The sequence below is a fragment of the Aquarana catesbeiana genome, linkage group LG08 (assembly GCF_042186555.1).
Source record: "Aquarana catesbeiana isolate 2022-GZ linkage group LG08, ASM4218655v1, whole genome shotgun sequence".
Taxonomy (NCBI): domain Eukaryota; kingdom Metazoa; phylum Chordata; class Amphibia; order Anura; family Ranidae; genus Aquarana; species Aquarana catesbeiana.
The window spans coordinates 92798082-92813082 of NC_133331.1; the positions used below are offsets into that span (position 1 = coordinate 92798082).

At 44.4% G+C, this 15001-nt stretch overlaps 1 protein-coding gene across 3 annotated transcripts in view; it reads right to left on the reverse strand.

Moving 5' to 3' along the window:
• MFSD13A (major facilitator superfamily domain containing 13A) overlaps nucleotides 1-13269 on the reverse strand; it is a 41322-nt gene extending 28053 nt beyond the window's left edge. Inside the window, exons 1-3 of one of the 3 annotated variants that reach the window (XM_073596150.1) lie at nucleotides 13116-13269; nucleotides 5406-5638; nucleotides 1311-1390 (exon numbers count right to left, since the gene is read on the reverse strand). In XM_073596150.1, the coding sequence (XP_073452251.1) occupies nucleotides 1311-1390; nucleotides 5406-5570 (245 nt within the window). In that variant the 5' untranslated portion in view covers nucleotides 5571-5638; nucleotides 13116-13269. Of the gene's footprint in view, nucleotides 1-1310; nucleotides 1391-5405; nucleotides 5639-5937; nucleotides 6169-13115 lie in introns of those variants that run through there. The other 2 variants (XM_073596152.1, XM_073596151.1) reach the window with 2 other exon arrangements.
• Nucleotides 13270-15001: the final 1732 nt, after the last annotated feature.

Below are 15001 nucleotides of genomic sequence, written 5' to 3' on the forward strand. Positions count from 1 at the left end.
GTAAAATTTATTTTTGCTCTCCTAAATCTCACCCCAGACCAGTAACACTCTGTGGCCATACAGCTTCACAGGAGTCATGTCTTATAACAGTAGTTGAACCCAGTAACAAGTAAAGGTCCAAATCGCAGGCGTTATAGAAGGTGCCACACCCTATTAAAGTCACAAAAACACTAAGGCTAGGTTTCCACTATTGCAACCCCAAAGTCACGCGGTTTTTTGCAGCGATTCTAATGCACTTGAAGCAATGCCTGTGTATTCTTGAGGTCTATGGACCTCAAGTCACATCAAAGTGGGACCAAAGTAGTGCAGGGACTACTTTGAAGTCGCACAGATATGAACAGTACTCATTGGAAATCATGGGGTACGACTTGTCATGTGACTTTGCAGTCCCAAGTCGCATGACAAGTCGCACTAGTGGAAACCGAGCCTTAAGCACATGGGCTTTTAAGGCCCAGGTATCAAACAAATACAAACCACACATTAACATACACATTTTTGCATAAAATAAAAGATTTTTTTTGTACATAAAACACATATTAAAAAAGGTGGGAAAAGGGATTCTAAGTCATTAATATAGGTGTACCCAAAACAAATATCCAGCTCTCTACACTCTTATAATATGCAAAAATAAAAATGTGTATGTTGCTATGTGGTTGTCATTGGTTTGATACCTGGTGCCTAAAAAGCGCAAGTGATTTTTAAACAATAAAAACAACAATAAAAACTTCCCTGCTCTGTGGAATGGTTTTGCACAGAGCAGCCCCGATCCTCCTCTTCTGAGGTCCCCCACTGGCGATCCAGGCCCCTCCTCTTTATTGGGTGCCCCCACAGTAAGCCACTTTCCATTGGGGCACCCATGCAGGCTCGCTCACGAATCCCGTTGCTGCGTCCATTGACACAGACAGTGGGAACTGGGCCCCACCCCCCTGCCGTGTCACAGCTTTTGATTGATAGCAGTGTGAGTCAATGGCTCCTGCTGCTGTCAATCTGTCCAATGAGGAGTAAGACAGCGGCTGGAACCGCTGCGCTCGTGCACATTGCTGGATAGGATCAAGCTCAGGTAAGAAAAAGGGGTGGTCTGGCCTGATCGTACAGCCCATGTAAGAGGGGCCCTAGGGAAAATAGGAAATAAGCTTTGTCCAAGTAGTGTGAAGCTTACTCCATGATAGCAGCTCTTTGCCAAAGATAGTTTGATCACACCGACACTTCGGCGGGACGCAGACCACCAAGGTGTTTACGTATATTTCTTCACAAATTTAATATTAATGAAAACCTGACTAGCACTTTCTTTAGAAAGCTGTCATACTTACTGTTTTGTGCTCAGAAAGACGCGGTCACTTAACCACCCAAACAAGGGGTCGTTCAAGCTGTTCCATATTAAAAATACAGTCTGCAACAAGAAGAGAACTTTGATTATGGTGGGTGAACATCACACAATTAAGACGACAAAGAAATATGTGGACATTGGCCATATATACCAATAACATTATATACTATAATTTTCTAGTACAGGTTAACATGTTGGATAATTACACTTCATTTCATACACATTCTCCATGAATGATTATCTACAATTACATACAATAAAAAGTACCAATATGCCTCTTCTCAGTAGTCTCTATGCTTATTGACAACATAACACTTGCTGGAGATGTCAGTCATTATCTCAGGCATAACTTCAAAGAAACTATCAAGAAGTGTAAAGAGTCTGTATCCCAGAATCCTACCTATAGACCAGGTATTAATTCACCCGCACATTGCCAAAACTGAGTGAATAAACCTTAAAGCTGGGTTCACACTAATATCAGTAAATATCTCTATATATACATTGACAAAAGTATTGGGACACCCCTCCAAATCATTGCATTCAGATGTTCCAATCGCCTTCATGGCCACAGGTGTATAAAATCAAGCACCTAGGCATTCAGACTGCTTCTACAAACATCTGTGAAAGAATGGGTCGCTCTCAGGAGCTCAGTAAATTCAAGAGTGGCGCCGTGATAGTCCATCCGTGAAATTTACTTGCTACTAAATATTCCACAGTCAACTGTTAGTGGTATTATAAGAAACTGGAAGCAACTGGGAACAGCAACTCAGCCACGAAGTAGTACGCCACGTAAAACGACATAGCGGGGTCATCGTATGCTGAAGCTTACAGTGCACAGAAGTCACTGTCTGCAGAGTCAATAGTTAGACCTCCAAACTTCATGTGGCCTTCAAATTAGCACAACAGTGCATAGAGAGCTTCATGGAATGGGTTTCCATGGCCGAGCAGCTGCATCCAAGCCTTACATCACCAAGCGCAATGCCAAGTGTTCTCAACCCTGTCCTATAGTACCCCCAACAGGCCATGTTTTGGGAATTTCTCTTAGATAAAATAGCTGTCCAAAATACCAAGCCATTGACTCCGATTTTAAAGCACCTGTGCAAGATAAAGGAAAACCTGAAAATATGGCCTGTTTGGGGTACTTGAGGACAAGGTTGAGGATTATGGTGTGGGGTTGTTTTTCAGGGGTTTGGCTTGGCCCTTTAGTTCCAGTGAAGGGAACTCTTAAGGCGTCAGAATACCAAGACATTTTTGGACGATTTCATGCTCCCAACTTTGGGAACAGTTTGGGGATGTCCCTTCCTGTTCCATCATGACTGCACACCAGTGCACAAAGCAAGGTCCATAAAGCCATGGATGAGCAAGTTTGGGGTGGAGGAACTTGACTGGCCTGCACCTGACCTCAACCCGATAGAACACCTTTGGGATGAGTGGAAACTGCGAGCCAGGCCTTCTCGTCCAATATCAGTGCCTGACCTCAAAAATGCGCTTCTGAAAGAATGGTCAAACATTCCCATAGACACTCTCCTAAACCTTGTGGACAGCCTTCCCAAAAGAGTTGAAGCTGTTATAGTTGCAAAGGGTGGGCCAACTCAACATTGAACCCTACGGACTAAGATTGGGATGCCCTTAAAGTTCACATGCGTGTAAAGGCAGCCATCCCAATATTTTTGGTAATATAGTGTGTGTACCTATGCTCCTCAAGTACTCTTAGTCGGGTGCCCTGGCCTCACATGCACTGTTATTGTTTTATACACCTTTGTGAGCCATCCATTAGTCAGAAGCCTCACACTTCTATAGCTATAAATCCTTGGTAAACCATCCACAGATAAGGTGTCTGAGCTTTCTCCTTTCTCAGCCATACTCAAGTATCTGGTGTCCTCACCTGCACTGCTATGGCTATGCAAATTTGTAAGCCTTTCTTCAATGTATTCACTGGCTAATGTGCAGTGTGAATGTTGATTAGCAAAGGCGGCCTGTTCAAAAGCACAGGATGATTGAAGCTTATTTAGACTGTACATGCACAAAACCTTGTGGAATAAGTACATAGATTCTATGTATATAAATATGCATTGACATCAGCTGATGTGTTTTTATTTTACATGCGTTTTTACCCTATATCTTGTGTCATCACTTCAATTTACAATTTGTGGTGAAAACACTAGACATCTGTATAATTATTTACTTGCGGTGTTTTTATGTGCGTTTTACAATGATTACATGCTTTACAAAAAAAAGACCTGCTGCTGTGTTTTGGTGTGAACAGATAACATATAAAACAACTATTTTCTGTGTACCTACAAAGACCTGCATTATTCTAGTGCAGAAAAACACAAGTCTATGCACATAATGTGAAGGAGCCCTGAACAATTTTCCTATCCATAAGAGTGGCAATCATTCCAACAGTCTTGAATGTTGCTTAACAAAATAAAAAAATATTTTGGTAACAGTCGTATGAAAACGAACATTCTAAGCAGGTCTAAGGCCCGGTTCACACCTATGCGGTTTTTTGTGCTTTTTGCAGAAATGCACTACAGTCAATTTAAGATGGTTTCCTATGGGACACGTTCACATCTATGCTTTTTTTTAGCCGCTGCATTTTTGGAAAGGGTCAGGGACTTTTCTAAATGCAGAACGGTGCGTTTTTGGTTCAATAGACTTCAATGGAAACGTTGCAGAAAAGCACGTAGCTATATAAATCCTGTAAAATAATAAGTGTGTCTTTTTGATGCATTTATGACACGTTGTGCTTTTTTTAATCTGCCCAACAAATTTGCCCCAAAAAACGACAAGAAATGCAAACGCACCACAAAAAGCATGAAAAACATGTAAAAAAATGTGTGTGAACCAGGTCTAAAACAGGGCCTGATCTCATGTATCAAAGTACAAGTACCAAACTTCTGCTGGGAGCAGGTATCTACCAGAATTAAGTACCTGCCCCCCCAAAAATACCAAAAATATGTGGGGGGGGGTTTACAAAAAGCGGAACGCCTGGTTCAAACCTATGCATTTTTAATGGACTTTGCTTTTTGCAGAAATGCACTACAGTCCATTTAACATGGTTTTCTATGGGAAAAGTTCACATCTGTGCTTTTTTAAGCGGCTGCATTTTTTGAAAATGTCCAAGGACTTTTTTAAAGCAACACAGTGCATTTTGGTTCAATAGACACACTGTGAAAATGCATGTAGTGCATTTTTTTAAGCGTTTTTCATTCTGCCTAACAACAAAAACAAAAAAAGCAAAATGCATTAAAAATCATGAGAAAAACGCATGTACAAAAATGCACCGCAAAAAGCGCTGCAGAAGTGTATCAAAAGCAAACTAATGCTGGCCATACACTATACGAAAAATCGGCCGAAAAATCGTTCGTATAGACACTTCGTTCGTTTTTCGGCACGTTAATGGGCACAAATCGATAATCGTTTGTGATGTTTTTGTGGGAAAAAAACGAATGGGAAGTTTGGAAAATTTCTGCCGACTGTACAATAAATTGCAAGGTTAATGTGTTTCCCGTCCGAACTGTCTGCACTAGGTATATGTAAAAAAAAACAAACAAAAAATTATTTATTCATGTCCACTGAACAATTTATCGGTCATTACAAGATGGCATGATCGTTTGCGGTCACGGTCGAACGTTCGTTTTTCGAAAATGTGTTCGGCCGATTTTCTGTATAGTGTATGGCCAGCATAAGTGTGAACCAGGCCTTAAGGGCCCTACACACAAGCCGAATATTGGAGGGCATCGGCTGGATCAATAGAAACTAAACGACAATCAGCCTGTGATTACGGCAGCCAGTTAAGACTGAAAAAGGTCTGCTGATTGGCATCCGATCAGCGCTCTTAGCCAATGGCTGAGAGTGCTGACCAGTTATTCTGACAGGGGGGCTGTCAGCAGGGGAGATCACTTTACTAACATTGCATAGTTAGTACATTGGCTCCTGAGCTATTCAGATTTTTTTCCCATTCAGCCCACTGGGTTGAAAAAAATAAATAGTGTGTACTAGGCTTAAGTTTTTGCTAAATATTTCTCTCTCCACTGCTATGCAATAAACACAATAGTGCATTATCACAGCTTACCTCTCCAATCCAGAAAGACAACTTGTCGATCTTGTAAACCGAAACAAAAGTGTCCACATAATACAAAAGGAAAACATTGTGCAGGACGGAAATGAAAAATGACAAGGAGCCATAGAGGACCGCTGTGGGGAGATGGAAAACCCCGGCAATTAATCGCAAACCCATGTTAGGTTATTCAGCTACAGCCATTGTCCATGCTGGCTCCTCCATAGCATATGAAAGCGCTCATCCCCCTGGAAAAGAAAACCTCTGTTAATATCAGAGCTCTAATTTCTGACAGCAACCAAATTCCAGTTGACATTTCTGAGACAGGACTGACAACCATAGTAAGATTTCAAGAGAGCAACGCAACCCTTTCTTAAACTCAGGAGCCTGGATGAGCACCGAGTGTCAGCCTGTGTCGCAGTTTAGTAGTCACATATTTCTGAATAAAAGCAGTAGACATGACAAGCAGAAAAACTCAACACTAAAAGCAAGCAAAAGTTACCATAAAGTATAATAATTAATGTGCACGTATCATAATGTCACTTACAGGCATCTGTAGTTAAGTCTTGTAGTCTGTTCCAAGTCACTCTTATAGTGAGAGAATGTACGTGTACAAACTTGTTCAACAAGACTGCCTCTTTGCTATAGAACATTATTCACATTTTTACCCACCTCTCCAGCACAGAAAAATAAACTTCAGGGGAAATCACTTTGCTACAATGTTAATATAGACTGGATTTTTTCGTGCTGATGTCTACAAAGATTTCCAGTTAACAAACAAAAAAAAAAAACAAAAAAAGTCACGCTGACACACAAGTGTACTTCCTTGTTTTACAGAACAGCTACTAAAAAATATTCACAAATTTCACAACATCTGAGATAACATCCCCTTTAATTTGTTGATGTGGATGAGACACGGATAACACATTTGTGAAAGTCACAATATGACCAATCAGTACAGATTCTAATTTAGGTACACAGACCTGTTTAATTACAAGCCCCTAAATGGAGGCATGTCATTTGTGTACGAAACTAAACAATGGTAAGGAATACACAACAACATAATTGGAAAATAATAAGCTCCTTCTGGTTCATCAGCTACTGGTTAGTGAGATCGCAATTCCAAATTACATCACAAAATAATCATTAAAACTAATATGTGCTGAAAATCAGGGTGCTGGTTGAGCTGGCCATAGACATCAGAGGACAGTCCAATACAAACAAATGGTCTGATCACCTGAAAACGTCATTTTTTTTTTTCCAAGCCTCGGTCAATGAATGTGAAAGCTCAGGTCAGCCAAGAAATCATATTCATGCTATGAATCTGAGATGAAGTGAGGGTAAGTGGATATACCTGGTGCTGACACAAAGGATCTTCAGTCTGGAAAAAAACAAGTCATCAGCTACATTTTCTGAAGCTGATGACTTTAAGGCTGGGTTCACACATGTGCGGTGCGAATACCAGCTGTTTTCTCTGTGAAGAGAAAAAACAGCTGTTCAGCGGTTCCTCTCTGTTGTAGCTGCAGATCAGTGAGCAGGGAGAGGGGGAGGTGTAGTGAGGAGGAGAGAATTCATGTTCAGAACGGAATGCATCTGCGAATCAGATGCGTTCCCATAGAAGATAATGTGCTTGTAATTTGCACCGCAATGCCCAGAAAACGCACTTTTTTTGGGCAATGCGCAGTGCGAATGCAACACACATATGTGAACCAGATGCATTCAAAAGCATTAATTTTAAAATGTCCTACGAATTGGATGCGGATGTAATCCATATCTAATTCGCATAGGTGTGAATGGGGCCTTAATAAAAATCCACTTAACAGTTCAGGGATCCAGCGCTGTCCTTGGCCAGGCTGGCTCTTCACCAGTCTTCAGGTCTCCGGTGCTGCCATCTTGGATGTTGGAGGCTGGCTGTGACTTCCTGCGGCTTCACAGCCAGTTCCCCATTGCACATGCATGAGTTACGATGCGCTTTGTGAATGGACCCGCAGCCTCCTGGGACCTGTGACATGTCCTAGGAGGTTGTGGGCAGGGAGGGAGGTGGAGGATGAACTTCCACTTAGATCGGCTAGGCAAGCCAAGGAGAAGTGGGAGCAGATACCTGCCAGAAATAAATACCAGCTCCCTGAAAAAAAAATAGGGAGGAATAGAAATAGCTGAACTTTCCTTTTCAAGTGAATTTTCACTTTAAAGCTGAAAAGAGAGTCAGAGAGGCAGTTATGCCTTAGTTACACTTTAGCCTAGGTTCACACTGATGCCATGCGGGAAATACAGCAATCCTACGTTTCCAGCACTGCATTGAAATGGCACTTGGTTTATGAGATCTTCTGCGGGTGTCAATGATAAATGAACGACACTCCGAAACAGCTTGAAAAACACAGTGCGATTGCCAGAATCAGATCGTGTGAACACCCATGCAACCCGATTTAGGTGAAAAAAAAAAAAGGTTTCTGCACCATGGATAAAATCGCCCCTGCTTTGCAGGGAAACGAAATCCAGCACATTCCCGCTGACAGGGCAGAGCTCCGTCCAGTTTGGCTCCTCGCCGATCAGCCGATGAACGGCTGCTGCTGTGATTAACCACTTCAGCCCCAGAAGGTTTTACCCACTTCCTGACCAGGCCATTTTTTGCGATACCACACTGCGTTGCTTTAACTGACAATTGCGCAGTCGTGCGACGCTGTACAAAAATAAAATCGATTTCCTTTTTCCCCCACAAATAGAGCTTTCTTTTGGTGGTATTTGATCACCTCTGCGGTTTTTATTTTTTGCGCTATAAACAAAAAAAGAGCAGCAATTTTGGATAAAAAACAATATTCCTTACTTTCTGCTATAAAACATTCCCAATAATAAAAATAAAAAAAAATCATATTTCTTGATCAGTTTAGGTCAATATGTATTCTGCTACATATTTTTGGTAAAAAAAATTCCCAATAAGCGTTTATTGATTGGTTTGTGCAAAAGTTTTTTTTTTTTTTTTTTTCTTGTACTAGTAATGGCGGCGATCGGCAATTTTTAGCGGGACTGCAACATTGTGGCGGACCAATCTGACCCTAAGTGACACTTTTTGGGCACCAGTGTGAGACACCAATACAGGGATCAGTGCTAAAAAAAAAAAAATGCACTGCTCCCTGTATAAATTACACTGGCAGGGAAGGGGTTAACACTAGGGGGCGATCATTGGGTTAAGTGTTCCCTAGGAAGGTGCTTTCTAACTGTGGGGGGGATTGTTACACTGGAGGAAAACAGAGAACGTGTTTCAGCTTAGCTGAAACAGAAGATCTCTCTTTTCCTCACTGACAGATCAGTGGTGTGCCTTGTTCACATGGGCACACCGCTGCTCCGTGTCTCCTGTGAACGATCGGCGGGTCGCGGTGGCCATTGTGGCCACCTGACCCGCTGATTGGCTCCCACTGTTTCCAATCACAGAGGGAGCAGCGTGCCCGCGCCTCCTACACAGTGTGCACTAAATCACGTACAAGGTACGCGATTTTGCGCAGCCGGGTTGACCTGCTGCAGTATATGTGCGATGGATGGTCCGGAAGCAGTTAAAGCAGAGTTCCACACAAAAGTGGAACTTCCACTCATTGGTCTCCTCTCCCCCTCCGGTGCCACAATTGCCACCTTTGGGGGGGGAGGGGGGACAGGATACTTGTCTTTGACTGGTATCCTGTTCCCACTTCCGGGAGTCAGGGCCGCGGCCCGTGACATCAACGCGGGGCTCTCTCCTCCTCTCCATGTCAACAGTAGGAGAGAGGAGCGGGGCCTCGCGCATGCGCAGTAGGGTTCCCGGCGTGAAGCCGTAAGGCTACACTGCTGGGTACCCTTACCCGCAATGGCAGCACCCGACAGCTGATGGAAACATCAGCTGCGGTGCCGACATCGCTGGACTCCAGGATAGGTAAGTGTCTTATTGTTAAAAGCCAGCAGCTGCAGTATGTGTAGCTGCTGGCTTTTAATTTTCTTTTTTTTTGGGCGGAACACCGCTTTAATCTCAGCAAAAGCGGCGTTCCCCCTACCCGGAAGAGCAGAATAAGGTATAGATATGTGATTCTGCGCAGCGTGGCCGCCCTGTAGCAGTGAAGCTACTATGGGGCGGTCACATGCAGAACGATGCACAGCAATGTACTTGCAGTAACAAAAACGAGAGCCAAAAATGGCCCCTCGCCAGACAGAAACCAAAACGCACCGCTCAGCAGACATGTCCTAAACAAGGATGAGCTCAGGTGTGTTTGCAGCTCCACGTGCCTGAGCCCGCCAGGAAGCTGACTCTGCGCAGCACCATTTACAGGCAGTGAGACATTTCCCAATCTGTGCAGCTGCGGATCAGGAAATGTCTCACTAGCTGTGATTAGCGATGCGGAGTGTCAGCTTCCTGGCGGGCTCAATCACATGAAGCTGCGAACACACCTGAGCCCATCCTTAGTTCTGATAATGACAGGCTGACAGGAGCTGCTGCTATCCACATGTATGCGATCATCCAGTGATGACCTGCGGTTAGGGATAGATGATGGATCATGATGGCTTGCACCAGAGGGTACTTAGTGAACTCAGTCAAGTAATTGCCAGATCGTTGTTCCTAATTTATACTGACAGTCTACTAACTGGAATGGTACAAGCTGATTGGAGAAAAGCCAATGTAGCACCAATATTTAAAAAGGGCCCAAAATACATCCCTGGGAATTACAGACCAGTTAGCCTAACATCAATAGTATGTAAACTCTTGGAGGGGATGATAAGGGACTATATACAAGATTTTACTAATAAGAACGGTATCATTAGCAGTAATCAGCATGGATTCATGAAGAATCGTCTATTAACCTTCTATGAGGAGGTGAGTTGCAATCTAGATAAAGGAAGGCCCGTAGACGTGGTGTATCTGGATTTTTCAAAAGCATTTGACACAGTTCCCCATAAACGTTTACTGTACAAAATAAGGTGCGTTGGCATGGAGCATAAGGTGAGTACATGGATTGAAAACTGGCTACAAGGGCGTGTTCAGAGGGTGGTGATAAATGGGGAGTACTCAGAATGGTCAGGAGTTTGTATTGGGGTTCCCCAGGGTTCTGTGCTGGGACCAATCCTATTTAATTTGTTCATAAACGATCTGGAGGATGGGATAAACAGTCCAATCTCTGTATTTGCAGACGATAATAAGCTAAGCAGGCAAAAACTTCTCCGCAGGATGTGGAAACCTTGCAAAAAGATCTGAACAAATGAATGGGGTGGGCAACTACATGGCAAATGAGGTTTAATGTAGAAAGATGTAAAATAATGCATTTGGGTGGCAAAAATATGAATGCAATCTAATCACTGGGGGGAGAACCTCTGGGGGAATCTAGGATGGAAAAGGACCTGGGGGTCCTAGTAGATGATAGGCTCAGCAATGGCATGCAATCCAAGCTGCTGCTAACAAAGCAAACAGCATATTGGCATAATAATAATGCATTAAAAAGGGGATCAACTCCAGAGATAAAATGATAATTCTCCCGCTCTACAAGACTCTGGTCTGGCCGCACCTGGAGTATGCTGTCCAGTTCTGGGCACCAGTCCTCAGGAAGGATGTACTGGGAATGGAGAGAGTACAAAGAAGGGCACTAAAGCTAATAAAGGGTCTGGAGGATATTAGTTATGAAGAAAGATTGCGAGCACTGAACTTATTCTCTCTGGAGAAGAGACGCTTGAGAGGGGATATGATTTCAATTTACAAATACCGTACTGGTGACCCCACAATAGGGATAAAACTTTTTTGCGGAAGGGAGTTTAACAAGACACGTGGCCACTCATTAAAATTAGAAGAAAAGAGGTTTAACCTTAAACTACGTAGAGGGTTCTTTACTGTAAGAGCGGCAAGGATGTGGAATTCCCTTCCACAGGCAGGCGGTGGTCTCAGCGGGGGGGCATCGATAGTTTCAAAAAACTATTAGATAAGCACCTGAACAACCGCAACATACAGGGATATACAATGTAATACTGACACATAATGACACACATAGGATGGACTTGTGTCTTTTTTCTACCTCACCTACTATGTAACTATGTCTGTGTACAAGGCCAGTCATCTGTAATCGCTTGATGCGCAGATTTATGTGGACAGCCGCGGCTCCTCTCAGGCTGAGCACACATCTGTGGTTTCTGCCCCAGGAATTCTCTGCTAGCCGTGAGACCCCATTCACAATTGGGCCATGCAATTTTTAACCACCTCCCACCTGGCCACTGCACATATATACGGCCGGGTGGGAGCTTCCTCCTGCTGAGTGGACGTTCAGGAACGTCCCCCAGGAGGGGGATCGCGCGTGCGCCCACGCAGCGGCGCAATCCTTGTGTCACCCGGACATGGCACATCTCCAATCGGCCGTCCTGATCATATGACGGCTGTGTCCAATCAGAGCCATCATGTGATGTAAACAGAGAGCTGGTTGCTAGGCGATCGGCTCTCCACTCCTCACACGGAAGTTGTCAGTGAGGAAGGATGAGCTCCGGCGTGTTCGCACAGCCCGACAGGAAGTCGGCACTGCGCTGATCACAGGCAGTGAGACATTTCACGATCTCTGCAGCCGCACATCAGGACAATGTCTCACTGCCTGTGATTAGCGCAGCGCAGACTTCCTGGCGGGCTCTGCACGTGGGCTGTGCGAACACGCCGGAGCTCATCCTTAGTGAGGAGAGAAGAGCAGATCGCTGCAGCCAGCCGGTGATCAGCGAGTATGAGCGGTTTATTACAGCTTTTTACACACTGATCACCAGCGCAGTGTCCCCACACATGTAAACACACACACACAGTGCCCCCTAAATAGGGTCCCCAAAACACTGTCCCCACAAAGTAAAAACACCTGTCCCCCCCCCCACACATGTAACACTAAAATCATATGTCCGTGATCATCTGCGCACATCTGTACATGATCATTGCGTACATATGTCTGTGATCACACAAACCAATTATTATACACTTAACAGGATTTTCTTTTACCAAAGACATGTAGCAGAATACATTTTGGCCTAAATTTATGAAAAAAATTCGATTATATTGGATTTCTTTTAAAACAGAAAGTAGAAAATATATATTTTTTTTTTCAAAATTTCCGCTTTTTTTTCGCTTATATCGCAATAACTAAAACATTGATGTGTGAATAAATACCAAAAGAAAGCTCTATTTGTGTGAACAAAACGATAAAAATGTCATTTGGGTACAGTGTTACATGACAGCGCAATTCTTATTGAAAGTGCGAGAGCGCTGAAAGCTGAAAATTGGCCTGGGAAGGAAGGGGGTGAAAGTGCCCAGCATTGAAGTGGTTAAACGCAGATTTTTTTTTTTTAAATGGCATCCCAAATGCAGCGCAAGTTTGCTGCGATTATCACACACCCAAATGTGCCTTTAGAAATCGCATGACGCTTGTTACCCAAAAAGGAGCAGGAGCTTCTATTGGATGACAAACGTACAAAGGGCAGCCCATTGAAGTGAATGCGCAACGCGCGGAATCGTCCACGCAAAAGCATGCGAGGGAACGCTAGTGCGAATGAGGCCTAAAACCTGACTGAGGTTCCAACCCTTCCAAAATCAGCAGGAAGAAGTGTATTACAGGTGGCCAGCTTGTAGCCATGTCTATGGACACTAACATTAGGTATTCTGATACACCGGCATGTGGAGAGGAAGTCAGTCCAGGGAAGCCGGGCCCAGTCACCACCCCGGTCTGTAGTAGAGAGCAGCTGCGGCTCATCACTCACCTCTCATGTATCTCAGCCCCGCACACAGGCCGGCACGGAGCGCTGTGTATCTTCAGGAGAGCGGCGGGCTGCGGCCTGTACTGGAGGCGGGCGGGGAGGGGCGCTGTGGGGACATGCGGATGTGCACGGAGCACATATGGCTGCCACCGTGGCGTTGTGTACATACAGATCACATCCTGGATGATGGGTGGGCTGGGATCAGCTCATGGAGCGGTGACACCATGATAATCCCCATGTCAGGGTGGTAATGATTGTCACATCGGATCACAGAGCTGTATAAAGATCTTCCCTCTATGTATGGAGACATCATATAATAAAGAGATAGACTTCTACAAACATCACTGCATCCCATACAATACCCCATTGGGGGTAAAATGAACACATGGGGGGGCTCATTTACACCACAATCTGTGTTCACTGCGCATGTGTGCAAGAGAGTTTGTGCACATTTTAGTGCAGTTTCAGCGCATTTTTTTTTAAATTCTATTTATTTCAATTTATTTTCTTTATGAAGTTGCATTTGCACATATTTGCATGTAGTCATGCACATTTTTGGTATTTTCCGATGCAGAAAAATGCAGCATCCTGTATGTTTTTTTTTTTTTTAACCACTTGTCCTCTGGAAGAGTTTACTCCCTTCATGACCAGTCCATTTTTGCTATTCAGCACTGTGCTACAGGTACGTCGTTTTGCAGCAAGTGGTTAAAGCAGGGCTCAAATTGTCAAGTCCTGAGCTACTAGCCGGGCCTCAACCCCTACTCCACCCCCATAAATTATCTCATGAAATGACAATTAAATGTTTTACGCAGAATTAAGTTATAAAATACATATTAACAACAACTTTATCCGTGCCCAACAATGCAGCCTGCCTGTGTCCACCAATGCAGCCTGTGCCCGCCAGTGTCCACCATGCAGCCTACCTGCGGAGGGGAAGAGAGAGGATAGCCACCACCCGGATGGTCAGAACGCCGGGAACATAACAGCCTTCATTTCAATAGCTGTGTGTTCCCCGCCGCGCGCCGTCAAATACAGCCCCTCCCCCTTGTCCAGGGGAACTTTGATAGACAGATCACCTGTCCCAGAATTCTGGATAGTGTTGCCACCTCATCCCTTTAAACCTGAACACATAAGAAATACACAGGCTCTGAGGCTAATTTAATACAGATAAGGCACCAAGTGAGTTTAATTACCACCTTAATCAGCCACAGAACCTGTGCAATTCATATGTGTTCGGTTTTAAAGGGATGAGGTGGCAACCCTAATTCTGGATGATCTGTCTATTAAAGTGCCGGACAAAGAGGAGGGGCTGCATGTGACGGCACGCGGCGGGGAACACAGCTATTCAAATAAAAGCGGTTATGTTCCCGGTGCTCTGACCATCCGAGCTGCAGCTTTCCTCTCTCTTCCCCTGCACAGGCTGCATGGTGGACACAGGCTGCATGGTTCCTCCGGGGACTCCAGTTTCCTCCCACACTACAAAGACATGCTGGGAGGTACATTGGCCCAAGTATGTGTATGAATGTGAGTTAGGGAGATTAGATTGTAAGCTTCTTGGGGGCAGGGACTGGTGTGACTGTACAATATACAGGATGGAAATTGCAGCTGTGTTCAGTTATCTATGTCTCCTGTACTGACTGATCATTATCACTTGGCCTACCTGTTGGATTGGCTCTGCAGACTCCTTTTCTCCGTTGCCGATACCTGCAGGTTTCCTGCCAATCCCCTGGGCAGGTTTGTTGGTGGCGGGGGTCCTCTGGGCTTGTATGGCCCTCTGTGGAGACACCAATTACACAGCGAGACCCTTTATCTCCATAGCAACAGTGAGACCCCCCCCATGACCCACAAATTGTGGGGAGCCCCCTCTAAGAAAATGTGCCCCTCCCCCC